This window comes from Canis lupus, chromosome 24 (genome assembly GCF_003254725.2).
Source record: "Canis lupus dingo isolate Sandy chromosome 24, ASM325472v2, whole genome shotgun sequence".
In the NCBI taxonomy this organism is placed as follows: Eukaryota; Metazoa; Chordata; class Mammalia; order Carnivora; family Canidae; genus Canis; species Canis lupus.
This window is the reverse complement of record NC_064266.1, coordinates 18124760-18145306: the sequence shown is the minus strand read 5'-3', so window position 1 is coordinate 18145306 and position 20547 is coordinate 18124760. Positions and strand designations below refer to the sequence as shown.

Here is a 20547-nt window from a genome sequence, read left to right as displayed (position 1 = left end):
GCTGCAGGTGGCGCTAAACTGCTGAGCCACCCAGGCTGCCCCTGCTGAGCCACCCATGCTGCCCAGGATTCTTTTCCTTTTTTTTTCCCCGCCCCCCAGGATTCTTTTAAAAAGTAGGCTCTATACCCAATGTGAGGCTTGAACTCATGACCCCAGAATCAAGACTCACATGCTCTACCAAGCCGGCCAGATGAACCATGATTTGTAAATATTTTCTCCCATTTTGTGGGTTTGTTTTCACTTTCTTATTTAAAAAATTAATTAATTGATTTGAGAGAGAGAGTGAAAGAGATCACAGAAGGAGAGGGAGAAGTCAACTTGCTGCTGAGCAGAGACCTGATGCAGAACTTCATCCCAGGACCCTGGGATCATGACCTGAACTGAAGGCAGACACTTAACCAACTAAGCTGCCCAGGTACCCTGTTTTCACTTTCTTGATAATGTACTTTGATACACATAAGTTTTTATATATTTTTTCTTTTGTTGTGTTTTGGTGTCATATCCAAGAAATCACTGCCTACTTCAAGGTCACGAGGGCTTTATTTCTATGTTTTCTTCTAAGAGTTTAATAGCGTTGGCTCTTACATTTAAGCCTATGCTGCATGTTGAGTTAATTTTTTTTATATGGCATAAAGTAAGGATCTAACTTCATTCTTTTCCATGTGGATGTCTAATTTTCCTAGCACATTTGTTGAAAAGACTGTCCTTTCCCCATTGAACGGCCGTGGCACCCTTGTAGAAAATCATTTGGCTACACAGGTGAAAGTTTATTTCTGATCTATTACATTGGTCTATACGTCTGACTTTATGCCAATACCACACTGTTGTTTAATTACTGTAGCTTTGTAGTAAGTTTTGAAATAAGAAAGTGTGAGTCTTCTAACTTTATTCTTTTTTAAGATTATTTTGATTATTTGGGGATACCATGAGATTCCATATGAATTTCAGAATGGATTTTTCTATTTCTGTAAAAAATACCACTGAATTTTGATAGGAATTGCACTGAATCTGTAGACTGCTTTGGGTAGAATTGTGGTCTTAACAATGTTAAGTCTTTCTATCTATGAACATGGGGTGTCTTTCCATTTATCTAGAACTTCTCTATTTTGTTTTGTAGTTTTTAGTGCGCAAGTCTTTCACCTCTTTGGTTAAATTTATTCTTAAGTAATTTATTCTTTTTGGTGTTACTGTAAATGGAATTGTTTTCTTACTTTTTCAGATTGGCCAATGCTAGGGTGCAACTGATTTTATTGTGTCAATTTTGTATCCTGCAACTTTGGTGAAATCATTTAATTAATTCTAGCAGTTTTGTTGTGTGGAATCTTTAGGGTTTTCTACATGTAAGATCATGTCATCTGTGAAGAGAGAACTTCTTCCCTTTCAATTTAGATGCCTTCTGATTCTTTCTCTTGCCTAATTGCTCTAGCTATAACTTCCAATACTATATTGAATATAAATGGCAAAAATGGGGGCCCTTGGGTGGCTCAGTTAAGTATCTGCCTTTGGCTAAGGTCATGATCCTGGAATCCTGGGATCGAGCCCTGAATCAGGCTCCCTGCTCAGCAGAGAGTCTACTTCTCCCTCTGCCCCTCACCCCACTGCTCGTGATCTCTCTCTCTTACTCTCTTTTAAAATCTTTTAAAAAAGATTTTATTTATTTATTCATGAGAGACACAGAGAGAGAGAGAGAGTGAGGCAGAGACACAGGCAGAGGGAAAAATAGGCTCCATGCAGGGAGTCTGACGTGGGACTCGATCCCGGGTCTCCAGGATCACACCCTGGGATGAAGGCAGGTGCTAAACTGCTGAGCCACCCGGGCTGCCCTAAACTCTTTTAACAATAAAAAAAAAAAAAAAAAAAAGAAAAAAAGAAAAAAAGAAATGGCAAAAATGAGCATCTTTGTCATGGTCCTGATCTTAGGGAAAAGGATCTTTTAACATTTAAATTTTCATTATAAATTTTTTAAAAATATTTTATTTATTTATGACAGATACAGAGAGAGAGAGAGAGAGAGGCAGAGACACAGGCAGAGGGAGAAGCAGGCTCCATGCACCGGCAGCCCGATGTGGGATTCGATCCTGGGTCTCCAGGATCGCGCCCTGGGCCAAAGGCAGGCGCCAAACCGCTGCGCCACCCAGGAATCCCTAAATTTTCATTATAAAAGTAATACATGTTCACTAATTAAAATTTTGAAAAAGTAGTAAATAGAATAGAGGAGATTAAAAAAATCAAGTCAAAGTCCCATTGCCTAAACTCAACCAGAACTAACATTTTAGTAGTTTTCCTTCTAGTCTTTTTTTCCTATTCACTTACTTAATTCTTTTTTTTTTTTTTTAAGATTTTATTTATTTATTCATGAGAGACACAGAGAGAGAGAGCAAAGACACAGGCAGAGGGAGAAGCAGGCTCCATGCAGGGAGCCTGACGCGGAACTTGATCCCAGGACTCCAGGATCACGTCCCAGGCTGAAGGCAGGCGGCAAACTGCTGAGCCACCCAGGGATCCCCTAATTGCTTTTTTAAGGCAGTATAAAATACTATTTTTTTAATTCTGTATCTTCTTTTTTAATTCTGTATCTTGCTTTTAAAACTAAATTAAGTTTTAAAACTTAATTTATGATAGTATCATAATAGTATCATAAATTTATGATACTATCATAAATAAATAAAATCTTTAAAAAAAGAAAACTTTAGGGATCCCTGGGTGGCGCAGCGGTTTGGCGCCTGCCTTTGGCCCAGGACACGGATCCCTGGAGACCCGGGATCGAGTCCCACGTCGGGCTCCCGGTGCATGGAGCCTGCTTCTCTCTCTGCCTATGTCTCTGCCTCTCTCTCTCTCTCTCTCTCTGTATGACTATCATAAATAAAAAAAATTAAATAAATAAATAAATAAATAAAAATACAAAAAGAAAACTTTAGGGGTGATGAAAGTTGTCTGTTTTTAATTATAACAGTGGTTTCATGAGCGTATACATTCTGTCAAAACTGATCAGTGGTATCAGCATCTGCCAACTTGCTACAAACTATCAGTAAATATTTTCAAAGATTGTATTCTACATTACTCTAAAGCCTCCCCTATGGCTGGAAATTCGTATTACATTTCTCCTTGCCAACAGGACCTTTTTATTGACTTTTTGCCAATTTATTGTTATATATAGTAGTGAGAGGCTGTCTCTGATATACTTCCATATATCTGTTAACTAGTCTCATGTTAATAAAGACAGAGTTCTTCATGGAAAAGAAATATTAACTCATTTGTTTTAATCACCAAAAATGTTTTATCCAGTTTATTTTTTTGCTTTTTAATAAATTCTTTGACGTTTTAGAGTTTCAAATCATAAATTAGTTTGATAGGGATACCTGGGTGGCTCAGTGGTTGAGCGTTTGCTTTCAGCTCAAGGCATGATCCCAGAGTCCTGGGATTGAGTCCTGTATCAGGCTCCCCGAAGAACCTACCTCTCCCTCTGCCTTTGTCTCTGCCTCGCTCTCTGTGGGTCTCTCATGAATAAGTAAATAAAATCTTTAAAAAAAATTAGTTTGATAAATTTTATGCTATATCCAAACAATGGAATACTACTCAGCAATGAAAAGGAGCAGACTTTTGATATAAACGACATGGATGAATCTAAAAATCATTATACTGAGTGAAAAATGACAGACTTAAAAGGGTATAGAATGTATGATGCCTATTTATATAACTTCATTTTACTTAAAGATTTATTTATTCATTTGAGAGAGAGAGCAAGCACATGTGAAAGCACGGGGAGGGTTCGAGGGAGAGGGAGAAAATCTGCAAGCAGACTCCCTGCTGATTCTGGAACCCAACACAGGATTCCATTCCAGCACCTTGAGATCATGACCGGAGCTGAAATCAAGAGTCAGATGCTTAAATGACTGAGCCATCCAGGCACCCCCATTTATATAACATTTTAGAACTGCAAACTGATCTAGTAACAGAAAGCCAGAAGTGGACAGAAGGAGGAACTGCAAAAGGGTATTAAAAAATTTTAGGGCTGAGGTACCTGGGTGGTTCAGTGGTTGAGCTTCTGCCTTCAGCTCAAGGCGTAATCCCAGGGTCCTGGGATCAGGTCCCACATTCGGCTCCCCACAGGGAGCCTGCTTCTCCCTCTACCTATGTTTCTGCCTCTTGTGTCTCTCATGAAAAAATAAATAAAATATTTTAAATTCTGCCTCTTGTGTCTCTCATGAAAAAATAAATATTTTAAAAAAAGAAAACTTTAGGGGTGATGAAAGTTGTCTGTTTTTAATTATAACAGTGGTTTCATGAGTGTATACATTCTGTCAAAACTTTAAATGGGCATAGTTAATTGTATATAAAGTACATGTCAATAATTTAAATTTTTGGCAAAATTTTTAAAATCTTTTTTTTTTTATTTTTAAGATTTTATTTATTTATTCATGAGAGACACAGAGAGAGAGAAGCAGGGACATAGGCAGAAGGAGAGGCAGGCTCCCCTCAGAGAGCCCCATGTGGGACTTGATCCCAGGACCCCAGGATCATGACCTGAACTAAAGGCAAATGCTCAACCACTGAGCCACCTAGGCATCCCAATTTTTTATTTTTTATTTTTATTTTTATTTTTATTTATTTATTTTTTTTTCATCCCAATTTTTTAAATCCTTAAGTGGTCAAATCTGACTTTTCCTTCAGAATTTCTTATATCATTTCTAAGCTTACAGAGTCTTCCTGTCCCTGGAAGTTTAATATATATTCATTTTATATTCTTATATTCCTCTTTCTTCTTGTAAAATTTAAAAATATTTAATTTTAATCTATCAGAAGTTAATTTTGATTTTTGATTATGAGGTAAGAATCCATTCCCCCCGCCCCAAATTAGCTAACTTACTGGCCCAGAACTTGAATGAATCACCTTTTCTTCCCTCATCAGAGTTTTCATCTAATAAAGCCATGGTTTCTGTCTCGTTGGCCTGCTTGCATTTCTGTACACCCTTTAAGGTGGTAGGTTATATGTGGAAGAAAAAATTTTCTCTGAATTGTTCATAGAACTTATTTTCGGAGCCATCTGACCAAACCACCTTACCTAGTCTCTGTCTTGGCTCCCAAACAGGCTGGTTTTGAGGCTGAAACCAAAGAGTTAGAGGGCCTGCCCTCCACTCTGATGTCATACTGAGAGATGAGCTGTGCCTTGGCCAAGAGGTACAGCCTAGGGAGAACTCATAGCTGCTTTCTTCCTTGTGAGGGGAGGGAAAAGTGTTAAATAAACTGATGAAGTTAAAGGATGGTTCTGGGGGTGGAACTTTCACAGAGGTAGAGGGGAAGTCTGAGTGTGTCAGTGGGTGGGGCTGAGCCCTCAAGGGGAAAGTGAGCCATTTCTCTTCTCTCTGGTTCACTTATAATTCTTTCTCATGCTAATGGGTAAGTGGAGTCCTATCAGTGCTAGAGGAACAGTTTCCCAGTCTTAAGTGGGTGAGCTTTTGTGTCCCTGGGTGTGAAGGGGGTCATTTGAGGCCTTCTTTAGCCTACTTTCTGGTCCTTTTGGGGATGAGTTAATTGGATATAGGTAGCAGTTGGCCCTCCTGACCCAGAAGTCTTTTCTAGTTAAGTCCTTTTTTTTTTTTTTTAAATTTTTATTTATTTATGATAGTCACACACACAGAGAGAGAGAGAGAGAGAGAGAGAGGCAGAGACATAGGCAGAGGGAGAAGCAGGCTCCATGCACCGGGAGCCCAACGTGGGATTCGATCCCTGGTCTCCAGGATCGCGCCCTGGGCCAAAGGCAGGCGCTAAGGGTGGATCCCTCTAGCTAAGTCCTTAATGGAGCAGTGAAGGTGACAAGCAGACAGGCCTCTCCAGGAACTCCCTGCTTGCCTGCCTCAAGGGCAATGCTGGTTCCTGATACCCTAACCCATGGTGGTGAAGGAGGGACAGGGAGTTACTTGGTTTTCATGTCAGAGGTGTGAGTATTCTTCTGAATGTCAAAGCCATGGACTGGTAAAACACACCTACCCCATCATAGAACGAAATGGAATTCATGTGATCCTTGGAAAGGATGATACTTCCGTGATGACGGTGAAAAAACAGAAGACCACTAGAGAAGAAGTGCACTTTCCCTGGAAGGAAAAGAGAGGCGGTCAGAGCTGGAGGGCTGGATCCTAGGGGCCAGATCTCAGTGTCTTTGCAGGTACCAGGGCACACCACACTGGTGACTGGAGCCTCGTATTTGTGATGCTTAAGTCACACAATTTTTATGCTGAGTCTTGTGCTCTGGGGAAGCTAATGTACACTCCCAGAGTTTCAGAGAGAAAAGAGGCATCAGAGTCTGCATTAAGAATTAAAAAAAAAAAAAAAAAAACCAAGTGAATAAGCTACCAACTGCTGGGGGAGAGGCAAAATTCACATTCACTTTTGGTTGTCTTCCAGGGAAACACACTCAAAAAGACTCTGGGTATGTCTGCTCCACCACTGAGTTTATAGACTCTCCTTCGTCCTATTTTGGCAGAAGGTGCCTTGGCTATAATGATACCACGTCCCTAACCTAAAGCCCAGCAAAGAGCACTAGCATCTCAGCTGAAGGACTGATGAGGAGACCTAAGGGTCTCTGTAGCCAGCAAAGGAACATCTGAGTTAGGCAATAAGGGGATTCTGTAGACACTGGAGGCCTGCTCCTCTACATTCACAAAAGCAAGATGGGTGGGATGTGGACACTGGTTGTGGGTTCTTCAGTTCAAAGATTCAGGTCTAAGGAGAGCTGTTTTTCCTAGGTGGCCAAGGTTATACAGAATAGCTTGTTAGGGGCCCTAGGGGAAAGACCAAAGAAAGGATGGATAGTTAAGACGAGAAGTGTTAAGACTAGGCTTGCTATTGAACACCAATAAAAAATAAATTAAAAAAAAAAAAAAAGACTAGGCTTGCTTTGGAGGCTTAAATGAAGCACCCAGAGCCCCCGTAAGACTCTTGGTAAAGCTGTTCTCTGGAGCTGGTCCAAGCTATATCCTTTCCATTCTTCTAACAGCCTTTCTTTGTTTTCACATCTGCAGAAGAGAGAAAATTCTTCTTGGGAGCTCAAGGCACAAGCTTGGGAATACTATCATTAATATCTTAACTGCTAAGGTAGAGGACAGAAGACAAAGAAGAGGGACCGATTCCTTGAGCTGTAACTCTAGGAAGGTAGCCCCAAAGCTCTGGAGATTGTAGGGACAATTCCAATGCTACAGCAATAAAACAGCATCCAGAACATCATGACCTCTGAAATCTTCAGCTCTAGAACCCACTCTTGGACTACAGCATCTCATCAGCCTTTTAGCTATCTCATTCCCCGATCTCATCCTTTGACATCACTGAACTTTTGAAGCCTCAGTCCCTCAGTTTTCCCCAATAGCTCAGAAATTGCTGATTTTCCTCTCACCCACATCAGAATGGGACATGCTTTAATCTCTGTTTTGTCAGGGAAAGGGACAGGAACATATTTTGCCATTGTGCCATGCATGTCCTATACATCATAGTTTTCCATCTTTCCAACAATTCAAAGAGGTAATCTTCTTCAGGACTGATGGGGAGACTCAAGCTTAGAGAAGTTTCTCCCTATCACAAAAAAAAAAAAAAAAAAAAAAAAAAAAAAAAAAAAAAAGAGGGATCCCTGGGTGGTGCAGCGGTTTAGCGCCTGCCTTTGGCCCAGGGCGTGATCTTGGAGACCCGGGATCGAATCCCACGTCGGGCTCCCAGTGCATGGAGCCTGCTTCTCCCTCTGCCTGTGTCTCTGCCTCTCTCTCTCTCTTTGTGTGACTATCACAAAAAAAAAAAAAAAAAAAAAAAAAAAAAAATATGGTAGAGAAGTTTCTCCCAAGGTCACAGAACTACTCGCGGTGGAGCCAGGTACAGAGCAGAGGTCTGTAGGGGGTCAAGGTGCTGTGGCATCTGGGCTCCTTGAGTTCTTACCTGGTTTCCTCCCCCTTTGCCCTTGCCCTCTCCAAATGGCCTATCTGACAACTACCTCTCTTTGCTTCTTAGCCTCAAGAGACCTACAGTGCTGTCTGGAGTCTCTCCTCTTCTGTCTAAGCTCCTCCACCAGCTTCCCCAGGGCCCAGCCAAGATTTTCAGCACTCTTCTCACGCTATGACCTCATCAATTCCAGCCACAAGATAACTCTACCTACTGTTTATAGAGAAAAGAGGGATCAATAGGTATTAGGAGATAAGAACTGCTCTCCTACTGCTTGCTACTTGTACCCTTCCAGGACCTGGGCTCGCCCTCCACCTGTGTAGCTCTAACGTGAAGTTTCTCAGAAGTAAGTCAAATACCACTTAAAGGTCTCCTGGACAACATCCTTCCAAAGCTTCCAGAAAAGAGCACAGATAAAAGAGGTTACCTCCAGCATTTCCTCTCTATATATACTCTGAAGCCTTGAAACAAAATGGAAAAGAGGAAGACAGAAATTCACAAGGCAGTGCTGGAAAAGCACTCATTATGGGGCATGGCCCAGGGCAGGAACTCAATAAATGGAAGATGATTTTACTACTGGTGCAGAGAGGCTGTCTTGTGTCACAGCTACCCATTAGCCTGACTCTGGGAGCAGTAACTATCATTATCCTCAGAGCACACATGAAATAACTGAAGTGACTCACTGGGTGTCCAGTACCTGTTACCTGGTCTCTCAGATCCTAATCCCCTTGAAGTGATGACACTTCTAGTATTTGCTTTGGATTCGTGACTGTCAGACTTTGGTCTGAAGAGATGTACCTTTGCAGAGGTTTCTCAGTGACCAAGGTAGCTAACTCTTGAGATCTCCTTGGCTCCTTGTCTTGTCCCTGGTGCCCTTACTGAAAGGCCTGTCATTCCTTCTCTGTTCTGTGAATCTAAAAACCCAAGGTAAGAGGAAGTTCCCCCTCACTATCCAAGAAGCAGCAAGGGACTGAGGCATGGTTCTGTCTCTGATTGACCTCTGCATCACCAGGAGTCCAAAAGAAGGATGAGACCTCAGGGCAAAACAAGATACCAAGTGTCAATGAAGAATTTGGTTTTCCTCCTTTAGACACCTGGCTGTACAAATAAAGCTCCTCCAATGGTTCAGCCTGTGTGAAGAGGGAACATTTATCACTGCTGGGGAAATATGATGCAATGGCTAGATAATTTTCATTCTATATGACAATATGTGAAATGTACACATATAGTTTAAAGAAAAACAATAATGGGATGCCTCGGTGGCTCAGTGCTTTAGCACCTGCCTTTGGCCCAGGGCGTGATCCTGGAGTCCCAGGATGGGGTCCCATATCAGGTTCCCTGAGTGGAGCCTGCTTTTCCCTCTGTCTGTGTCTCTGCCTCTCTCTGTGTGTGTGTGTGTGTCTCTCATGAATAAATCAATAAAATCCTTAAAAAAAAAAAAAAAAGAAAAACAATAGCAACACAATCTAGCAACACAATCTCAATCCCTGTACACTCACCACTCAGCCTAAGAAATCAAGTATTACTAGGACCTCTGAAGCCTCCTAAATGTCCTTCCTCAATGGCCTTCTCTTTTCTGCTCAGAGGGACCCATCCCAAATTCTGTACAGTTTTACCACACTTCAATGTATCTATAAACTATATATTATTTGATCTTGTCTGTTTTGCTTTTTTTTTTAAGATTATATTTATTCATGAGACACACACACACACACACACACACACACACACACACAGAATAGAGAGAAAGAGAGAGGCAGAGACACAGGCAGATGGAGAAGCAGGCTCCATGCAGGAAGCCCGACATGGGACTCGATTCCAGGTCTCCAAGATCACACCCTGGGCTGAAGGTGGCGCTAAACTGCTGAGCCACCCAGGCTGTCCCTGTTTTGCTTTTGTATAATAGAATCTTAATACACATGTCCTTCTGTAACTTGCTCACTACTCTTGACCTCTGATCCCGAGTCATCCATGCACTGTAGATAATATGCAGCTGAATAATTCATTCACATTCAGAGCTGCAGATGACTTTCTCTTCTAAAATGTCCCTGACAAACTTCATGTGGACACAAGGGAATACACAAGAGGGTTGAGCATGAAGTCAGCAGACAGCAGATGACCACTGCCTGGGCCTTCCCATCATAAGAAGGTGGGACTCAGCATGGTTACCGGAGTTCTCAGGATGTGTCCACTGCCCCATGTGTCAATGGGACCAGTGTCCCTGTTCCTCACTGCTGAATAATCTCTGCCCAATGGAAAAAAACACTCTACAAATTGTAAATCACTACAGGGACAATGAAGGAGCTGCCTGAGTGCCAAACATTCATGGAGGCCTGCAGGAAATGGTAAATACACAGTCAACTGATATTCAACAAAGGTGTACTAACAGATCAAAGAAAAAGGAAAGTCTTTTCAATACATGGTACCGGAAAAACTGGATATTCCTACGTAAAACAATGAACATCAACCCATACCTTGAACGAGACTTTCTGCCCATTTGCACCAGCCACAGTAGAAAACCTCACACTTCACAGACATGTCAGGTAGAGTACTCAGAAGAATTCTGCCTCAGCAGTGGGGTAAAATTAGCCCTAAATTAAATGTTATTCTGTCTCCAGGCTAACAAAGCTTAAAAGCAAGGCCATATGATAAAACTAGAAGAAAAACATATTAAAACAATTATTATAACTGTATCCCATATATTCAAAAAGCTAGAAGACTGAACCATGTTAACTTGAGACATGAAAGATGTAAAAGATCTCTAAATCAACTTCTAGAGATGAAAAACACTATGTCTGAGAAGAAAAATACACTGAATGAGATTAACGACATTAGACAGTTGTGAAAGTTTAGCTAAGCTACTCCAAGGTATTGCTGCCCTGGCATATCTTTTGTTTGGCCAAGTGGCCTAGGGGGCGGGAGTGGTGGTGGTGCTTAAAATGACACGGTCCCTCAGACAAGCCCTATGTAGCAGCCTGCAGAGAGTCACAAGATGTAAGTTCCTGATATGAGCTCAACAGCCCTTGTGATCAAGTCTCCCTTGTCTCCTAGGGCCATCTCCTTGTGTACCCCTGTGGAGCTTACCAAAACCCTGCTCTTTTGGTTTGAATTGACCAATCTGGCCTTAGCCTGAGAAACCTGAACCACTCTACCCACAAACCCTAATAAAGGCATGTGCCCTAGATCCTGCCACTCTCTGTCTGCACTCTGCTTTGAACTTCCTGTGTGCCCTGCAGGCATAAGGCATGCCATTGCCGTGTACTTCCTCCAGGACTTATGACAAATAAAATTTTCTATTTCAATTTCTTTCATGGTCTTTTGTTGAACTTGGCTCACCATTCAATACCCTGTGCTCCACTTCACAAATGTTAACAAATTCATAACAACAATGCAGAAAAGGTTAGTAAATTAGCATATATAGAACTATGCAAAATGAAACACAAAGAGAAAAAAGACTGAAAATAATTGTACAGAGCAAAAAGGGGCTGTGGGATAATTCTAGGTAGCAAAGATATGTGACTGGAGCCCCAGAATAGGAGTGCAAAAACTAAAAAAAAAAAAAAAAAAAAAAAAAAAAAGGCCAAAAATACTCCCAATTTGAGGAAAATTAAATCCATCCATTGAAGAAGCAAAATGAATTCCAAGCACAAGGAACATGTTAAAACACACACACACACACACCAATTCATAAAAATAAAATTGCTTAAAATATTTGATAGAAAGAAAGAAAATCAGGGTGCTTGGGTGGCTTGATTTCAGCTCAGGTCATGATCTCAGGGTCCTGAGATCAAGCTCTGCATTAGGCTCTGCGGCTTAGTGCAGAATCTGCTTGAGATTCTCTCTCCCTGGGGATCCCTGGGTGGCTCAGCGGTTTAGTGCCTGCCTTCAGCGCAGGGTGTGATCCTGGAGTCCCGGGATCGGGAGTCAACCACTGAGTCACCCAGGGATCTCCAAATTTTAAAAATCTTAAAAAAAAAAAAAAAAAAGAAGAAGAAGGAAAGAAAATCTTAAAAGCAGCTGAAGAGAAAAAAAAGTAACTTTATTAGAAGGAACACAAATAAGGATGGCAGCGGATTTCTGCTCAGGAATGGTTGGTGCAAGCAAGAGAGTAAAGCAGAGCAACATCTTTCTAGAAAGAAGGAAACTGTCAGGAGGCCTGGCTGGCCCAGTCAGCAACTCTTGATCTTGGGATTGTGAGTTCAAGTCCCACATTGGGCATAGAGCTTACTTTAAAAAAAAAAGAAAGAAAGAAAAAAACTACCGACCTAGAATTTTTACCAAGTGAAAATACCTTTCAAAACCACTGAGGGGTGGGACTTCTGAAATGACTGTGAAGATTCTGGCAGATCCTCTCCACATAAAATAGTGATGAAACTGGTCTAATTGTTAAGACAACTATTTAAGGGCTCTGGTAATGCACCAAAGTTGTACAACAAAACTGAGAAATCTATTTGAGAAATTCTACGGAAGACTGGTGACAGCAGTGGAAATCTGTGGTGTTTCAGCCAGGGGCTAATTCGCATGACCTCCCCTTTAGTTCCATGGTGTACAAAGATCTTACAAGGGACAGGGATTGACTTTGTTTGAGGCAAAGCACAGAAAATTCTATACACAAATGTCAAAAAACGACAGCAATCAAAGGGGTAAATATTCAGGGAATGTCAACATACCAACTAGCCAGAGATATCAGTGCTGGCTGGTCCAATGAGCCAGAATGCAACAGGAAAGTCAGGAGACTGAGACATCAGATGTCAAATATTATACAGCAAGAAAGCTGTGTTTTAAGGCATCTTCCTGGTGCCATGTGCAGCAGGAGACATGTACAAGAACGCTCATGACAGGACTATCTGTAATAAACTCCAAATGTCCATCAATGTCCAAAGAATAAACTGTACATTTTCATACAAAGGAATCCCATGGAGCCATGCAAGTGAATGAACTATATGGCTATCCACAACAATCTGGATGAATCTTAAGAATAGAATAGGAAGCAAAAAAGAAAGCATATCCCTAAAGAACACAGTGTGATTATATTTGTACTCAAAAGCAAGACATTGTTTAGGGATATAGGCATATGTGGTAAAACTCTAAAGTGGGCTCCTGAGGATCTGGGGCTGGGCAGACTGCCTGACCAAGGTCAGCAGGGTGAGGAAGAGAAGGGCACATGAAGGACATAAATGAATAGGAAGCTGAATAGCAAGAAATCCTGTGATAGCAGAAATCACTAACTGGGGAAGAAAAAAAGTTCCAGAGCTGGAAGCATTTCAAAGTAAAGGAAGTTCTATTCTCTATCTACATGTTGTGCCAACCCTGGACTGAGAATCAGAAGACTTGGACTACCCTCCAGACCTACTGTGAACTTGCACTATAACCTCAGGCAAGTTTTCACCTTTGGGTCTTAGGACATGAAGCTCAATTAAGATAATGCATGCTGAAGAGCTTTTTAAATGCCTTTAAGGAATGGGAACAGATAAATTTCAAGCTCATCATAGTGTCAAGCAGAGACAGATTTATCAAGACACTAATGACACTTAAGCTTCAGAACCCCTCACCTGCCCAAGCCCTCTTCCAAGGCCCTCAGAAGAGCCCTATTTAGTGTTATTTTTCTTTGAAAGAGCCTTAAGTGGTATAAACTTTAAGCCCCACTTGACTTGAGCTCCAAAGTGGCAAAAAGCTTAACAGATAGCCAGAGGAGATTTCTGTTTAAATTCTCTGTTCCTAATTAATTTTCCTGTCTCAGAAAACCACCTCCTAATTCAAACTACATTTCCTCCAGGAACTAAGGGCATGCTCTCAATAGAATGGGACGAATGGGATGAACAGGACTCCAGAAATCCCTGGCTGTCCCCTTTGTGTAAGACCTCAGGATACACTGAATCTTGCTGGATAACTCAATATAGCATAAGATTACTTTTCTAATAAGGCCCTTTGCTAAGTACAAACTAATTTTGGCAAATATCCTTGCTAAATATTATAATTGGCTCAACTATGACAGAGCACAATCACCTCTGTTGCTTCTACAACCTGCTTCAGAAACACCAGGCAATCTTGCCCCAACACTAGTAGTACTGTCACATACTCCCTGCCCTCAACAAGTGTTCCTAATTTTGGTCTTCTGCACCAGGATCACACAGGCACAAATGTAGGGGCTGTAGGGGCTGTAGCACAGGCACAAATGTAGGGGCTGTAGCACAGGCACAGTAACAAATGCATTACTTACTACACCTCAGCATTTTGTGGAGAACCAAGACTTCTTGTGCTTTGTCTCCTATGTGAATGGAGGAGCAGAAGCTGAACCAGTGATCTGATAACAGGGAAAGGAACCTGCCACCAGACAGAATATTTTCAAGAAAAACAAATTATCCAGAAAGGAGATTGCTCAGTAGAGGCTGAAAAATTTGTGGAGTTAAGTCACAACTCTTTCTTCACAAAATGGCTATATCAACCAGGGAAAGAAACAGGACTCCTAAGAAAATTATTTTGAGGAAACCAAAAAGGAGCATGGAATGAATCCCCACGAAATCCATGCAAAACCAACAAGGCTTTTGAGAATCTTAGGTCAACAGAACATTGCCCCTTGGACTGAAAGAGACACAAAGAGCATGAAATCAAAGGGGATTACTGGGCCCCCAAATGCTACTGGCAAGAAGTAGGCTGATAAAACTCACGTACACAGTGCCACCTTTGTGAAAAAGGAAGGATGGATGAGGTGTAGCCACAAGCTTGGAAGGGAAAACTAAGACTTTAGAAGGTGAAATCAAGAGCCCAGGTGGCAGAGGTAAGAGCCATGGAGGACTATTCCCAGGTCTTGAAACCTAATCCAGACTCTGGAGTTTGCCCAGCTGGATTTTAAAGCTACCTCAGGCTGATGACTCCTTTTTATTTTCCATTCCCCCTCTTCTGAAGTTGAAGATCTACAACTGTTATCCTATGCTAGTGGTACCCTGAGTGTTGGGAGGGCAGGGCAGATAACTTATCTGATTAGTGTCACAAGGCCACAGCTACAGTACAAGTTTAGGAACTACACTTTAAATAGATTTAAAGCCAGAGCCTTATCTACATCTGGTTTAGATAATCTTGATGAGATTTTGGATTTTTGAGCTAGTGAGATTTAGGACTTTGAACTGTTATCATAATGAGATGGAGCCCTTAGGAAAGGTTGATTGTATTTTGCATGTGGGCGGGACATGAATGTGAGGCCAGAGGCTAGACTGTGATAGGCAGAAATTTAGGATGACTCCCATGATCTTCATCTCCTGATGTTACTCCTGTGTTCAAGTAATATTATATGGCAAAATGGACATTATTTGAGTGGGCTTCCTCTAATCACAAGCAGTTCTTCATAGGCAGAATTTTCTCTGGCTGGTATAGAGAAGAAATTTATACAGATTGGAAGGGTAAGATAGATGCAACAACACTAGAGAGGTTTTCAATGCTGAGATGGAGGAGGGCTGTCACAGGGCAGAGATTTTTGGGAGAGGTAGCTAAGCATGGTCCTGGCTGATAGCTAGCAACAAGATGGGGACCTCATTCCTACAATCCGAAGGAATTGAATTCTGCTGATAGTCTAAGTGAGCCTGGGAGTGAATTCTTCTCCAGAGTCTCCAGACAAGAGCCTAGTCTGACTGATGCCTTAACTTCAGAGTCCCTAACACAAATAAATCCAGCCAAGTCTACCTGGACTTCTGACCTACAGAACTGTGAGATAATAATTATGTGTTGTTTTAAGCTATTAAATTTGTGGTAATTTATTATACAGCAATAGAAAAATGAATCCAGGGGATCCCTGGGTGGCTCAGTGGTTTAGCGCCTGCCTTTGGCCCAGGGTGTGATCCTGGGGTCCTGGAATGGAGTCCTGCATCAGGCTCTCTGCATGGAGCCTGCATGTGTCTCTGTCTCTCTCTCTCTCTGTTTCTATCATGAATAAATAAAATCTTAAAAAAGAAAAAGAAAAATGAATCCAGACAGATTCTATTTCTGGACATGCCACTACTCTAGCCTATTCTGAGAACAATCCTCAGATGGCAACAAGAGGACCAGACTGTGGTTCTGGGGTCATGCCTTCCTAGCACAAGTTTCCTCATCTGCAAAATGGGTGGATAAAGACAAAAGCTGTAAGAAAACACTTCTACACCAACAAGTCTTTTCAAATATCAGATGTTTCACTAATCACAACATTCATGCCAATACATGCAAAAGAGGGACCCAGACACAATCAAGAAAAATAATAGCTGGCTCACCTTCCTCAGGCCAGGAATGTGGATTGCTGGAATAAAGATATGCTCCTTCTCCTCCTGTTAGAAAAGTGCCCAGGAAACAGGCATCCCCCTTTAAAAACAACCAGTCACAAAGAGCATATGATTTATACCATGAACTTTCAGAATCAAAAGTCCTGCCCTTTTGTCTGTCTATAAAAACTGCTAAGTTAGCCTCAAATAGACCCAACTTCTTCCATTCCTTTGTCATTGCCTAGCTCTTTGTCACGTTACTGGCATTTTTAACTTGTGCCAAGGAAAAGAATGTGTAAGGTCCTCTCTGAGTCCAGGTACCAATGCCTACTATGCTTGTTCATGTTCCAGTGGATGTCTAGCCAGTGGAGGCAACTCTCTTTGGCCTAAAGCCCTGACCTCTCAGTTCTATATGTCTAGGCCAATCTGAGATCTGCTTTTAATGGTACTGGCAGATTTAAAAGAAACTCACTAAAAGGCCAACATGGCAGAACGAATCCCTCTGTGTACCCCATTAAATGGCTACGTCTAAAGCTTTGCTGGGAGAGGAAGAATGCAAATAGGAATTGAGACAAGGAGGAACATATCCTTCAAATGTGCCATAAAATGAAATAGTCTAGATTATTTTCATAAACTGTTTACATTTCATTTTGATACAATGTTGACATTGAGGATAAGAAGGCTGCTTACCTTCACTGCTTGTTGGGTTTTCTCAGACAATTTTATTTCATTATCTTCTACCTGTATCCAAAAGGAGTGCAAATTTTCAGTTTCCTACTTCAAGGGCATAACTCTACTAGGTCTCCCTCATGTTCAATATTTCTAGAAGACTGACTGGGCGGTTCCTCCAGCAAATCCTGTGTACTCAGGCCCTGATGGCTGGCAGAGCTGGCTGGCTACCAGTCATCAAGGCTCAGAGCCCAAGGTCATGGTGCACTCTCTTCCTGGGACCTGAGGCCCAGCTAAATGAGCCTACAAGATGTGGAAATGATATATTAGTCTCCACCATATTTCACTTCAGAAAAAAACAACTATTTGTAAGGACAAAGGGAAGAGAGCATATTAAAATATTTTGAATGTATTCTAATTTAAATGTATTAATGTCAGAGAATGATTCTTGTTCTTCCTCATTCATGTCAGAATTGTAGAAACAGAATATAAACAGATTTTAAAATAGGTACTTAGACCATTACCAGACTCTCTGCTGTCATACTTTGTGTGTCCCAAGGCACCAGAGCTTCTTTCTTTCTTTTTCTTTTTAATGTAAAGATTTTATTTATTTATTTGACAGAGAAAGAGAGAGAGAGAGAGAGCAAGCACAAGCAGGGGGAGCAGCAGGCAGAGGGAGAGGGAGAAGCAGGCTCCCTGCTGAACAGGGAGCCCAATTGCGGGGCTCGATCCCAGGACCCTGGAATCATGATCTGAGTTCAAGGCAGACACTTAACTGACTGAGCCACCCAGGGCCCTGGCACTAGAGTTTTAGACCAGCTCTCACTGATGAAGATGGGACCCTTCTACATGTAGAGAGCCTTTGCTGTAAAAACTCAGCAACAATCATTCTGACCAGAGAAGGGTGCCACATGGTCTACTGCTCACTATCTGTGTGACTTTGGACAGGCTGGTCAGTTTCTAAGCCTTAGTGTCCTCAACTGTCCTTGTAAAATGAAGGTTTAATTTCTTCCTTTCATAATTTAACAGGGACCCAAACACTTAAGTTTGTTTCTTTTGGCACTTTTCCAAGATTAGAACAGAGTTAAAGAAACTAGATTCGTGTGTATAAAGACAAAGAGCTGAGATAAAAATTTCTATCCCTGAACAATAGCTAGGGGGATCCCTGGGTGGCTCAGCGGTTTAGCACCTGCCTTTGGCCCAGGGTGCGATCCTGGAGTCCCGGGATCGAGTCCCACGTCGGGCTCCTGGCATGGAGCCTGCTTCTCCCTCCTGTATCTCTGCCTCTCTCTCTCTCTCTCTCTCTCTCTCTCTCTCTCTCTCGCTCTCTCTCTCTCTCATGAATAAATAAATAAATCTTAAAAAAAAAAAAAAAAACAATAGCTAGTTTAGGATCCAACATCCCACCAGGGACCCAATGAAGAGGCTCTTCCTCAATGTTCTCCCCGATTTTTCCACATTTAAGTCCACTTCCATCGGATGAATGACACTAACCAGCCAGGAGCAGAATCTGGGTATGGCGGCCGTCAGGACTATGAAGCTGGTTTCTGTGGTAACAGTGCCATCTGCAGGAAGACCACAGACATGCCAGTTACTGCCCACAATACCTAGGCCCACCTTGTAGGCCCAACAATTTACACCCCTCCCTTTCTCAGGAATGAGGGCTCCTCTTACTTGTATACAAAAATCTTGTGCCCTCAGAAACTGAAAACTTCCTTACTTGGAGACAGGGAGACTAATGAGAGGAAGGAGAAAGGTTTTCCCCATATGATTAACTCTATCTTTTTTTTTTTTTTTTACAACAATAGAAACACACATTTAAATGGAGAGTCCTGGGAATTGTCCTTTTTATCTACACTTTTAATTTTTATCAAGGTAGTGCAAGGTTAAAAAACAGGATCTAGTTATTATTTCAAATTGTTCTTCCTGATTAACAGTAAGGCTGTACATATTCATATATACATATATGTGTGTGTGTAATGATGTTATACATCAATATATTAATACATGTTATAATTACAATATACAATAATGTATTATTATTATATATTATGATTTATATATGCATATGAACTATGAAACCAGATAACTTATTTTGCCAAAATAAACAAAAATTACTCATTTTGCTTCTTCCTAACAGTAAGGCTGCATATATTCATATATATATACACACACACAAATATATATGTGATGATAATGTTAATACACTAATACATTAACAGTACATTATATACAATTACAATATACAATAATATTGTAATACAATATACATATGAACTATGTAACTATGTCTATAACTTGTTTTGTTAAAAAAAACTGAAAGTTTTGCTTTCTAAATACCTTATAAACACTTACCCTTTTCTTTAACCAAGATCTGAGATGTCAAAAAGGATTCTGAGAAGACCACAGACCCTAAGCATCCCCTTCCTCCCAGTAAGTCAGGAATGTCATAGACAGTCATACAAGCCTATATCAAATGAGAAAACAGAGTTAGATTGGTTGTCAGTCTTAAACTTCCAGGAAGAGACCTTAAGAAACAGACCACAAAATATTGCTCTGAGGTACATTCTGACAGAGTACCTCAGAGTTTCTAAGGAAAACAAGTTATCCTGAACTACATCTCAGAACTAGCAGAGGACTTCAGCATCACCCAAGCTCCCCTGCAACTGCTTCTGCATCAGAGACACACTCGGGCCACAGGAATATTTTTATGTTTCTATAAATTCCCTCAAATTGCTTATCTTTCCTAAGATAATAGCCTTCCTTAATTGTGATGAAGCCCTGACCTCTGAGTTGGAGGTGTTTCTTCCAGGCTTTTGTACACTTGTACACTCTTCACATCCTGGCATATCTACATGCTCACCAACTCCTTCTTTGATTTGGGCTCAAGTTCTGAACAAGTCTAGGAAGGCAGTCATTCATTCAGTACACATGTCTTCATGGATATTTCTGGGTACATGTCAATACCTACAAATGTTCTTTCAGTACCAAAAAAATTAAAAGAAACTATTTAAGCTTTTATGGCAAGACAAAAATAGAGGCTTCAGTAGGCTGGAAAAAAAAATTGGAGCAATACCGACAGAGTTCTTGAATGGCTGGTAAAGAAGCCCTAATTTATGTTAAAACTAATGGAAATGGGACAATCTGGGGGAGGAATCTAGCAGAAGAAATGCAGAAAATGGTATGAACTAGAGCCAGGGTCTGGAATGACTGAAGATCTGGTGAGGGACATGAAATGAGTACCACAATGAGCCCTCTCAGGTCCTGTCTCCTCTTGGCCTTATATTGCTGAATGGCCAGGTGCAGAGCTCCTGAAATAGGGCTCATTTTCATACATTATTGTCCTAGCTTGGGACCTCTAGCCTCAGGAGAGAGATAAAAGCTGTAGGGCTCTTGAAGAAATTGCTAGATTCCCAAACACAAAAGAAAGCCAGAAGAGTTGAGAAAGAAACATTTAAAGCCAAAGTGGTTAATTTCTCATGTTGTCATGAAATAAGGATGTATAAAAGTGACAGATAGGCTTTTATATTTTAGTTAACCTTCTGATTAGGCCTGACAACTGGAAGGGGTAAGAGTTAAAAATAGACCTGCCCTACGACCCAGCTATTGCACTGTTGGGGATTTACCCCAAAGATACAGATGCAATGAAATGCTGGGACACCTGCACCCTGATGTTTATAGCAGCAATGTCCACAATAGTCAAACTGTGGAAGGAGCCTCGGTGTCCATC

General features: G+C 41.2%; 1 protein-coding gene across 5 annotated transcripts in view; it reads right to left on the bottom strand.

The window, feature by feature from the left end:
* The window catches only part of DNAAF9 (dynein axonemal assembly factor 9), a 190207-nt gene that overhangs the window by 48813 nt on the left and 120847 nt on the right, over positions 1 to 20547 (bottom strand). For all 5 annotated transcript variants that reach the window (XM_049100735.1, XM_049100736.1, XM_049100734.1 and 2 more), the window contains 5 exons: positions 19173 to 19284; positions 18312 to 18382; positions 16839 to 16889; positions 16161 to 16248; positions 5989 to 6092 (listed from right to left, as the gene is read on the bottom strand). In XM_049100735.1, the coding sequence (XP_048956692.1) occupies positions 5989 to 6092; positions 16161 to 16248; positions 16839 to 16889; positions 18312 to 18382; positions 19173 to 19284 (426 nt within the window). The remainder of the gene's footprint in view (positions 1 to 5988; positions 6093 to 16160; positions 16249 to 16838; positions 16890 to 18311; positions 18383 to 19172; positions 19285 to 20547) is intronic.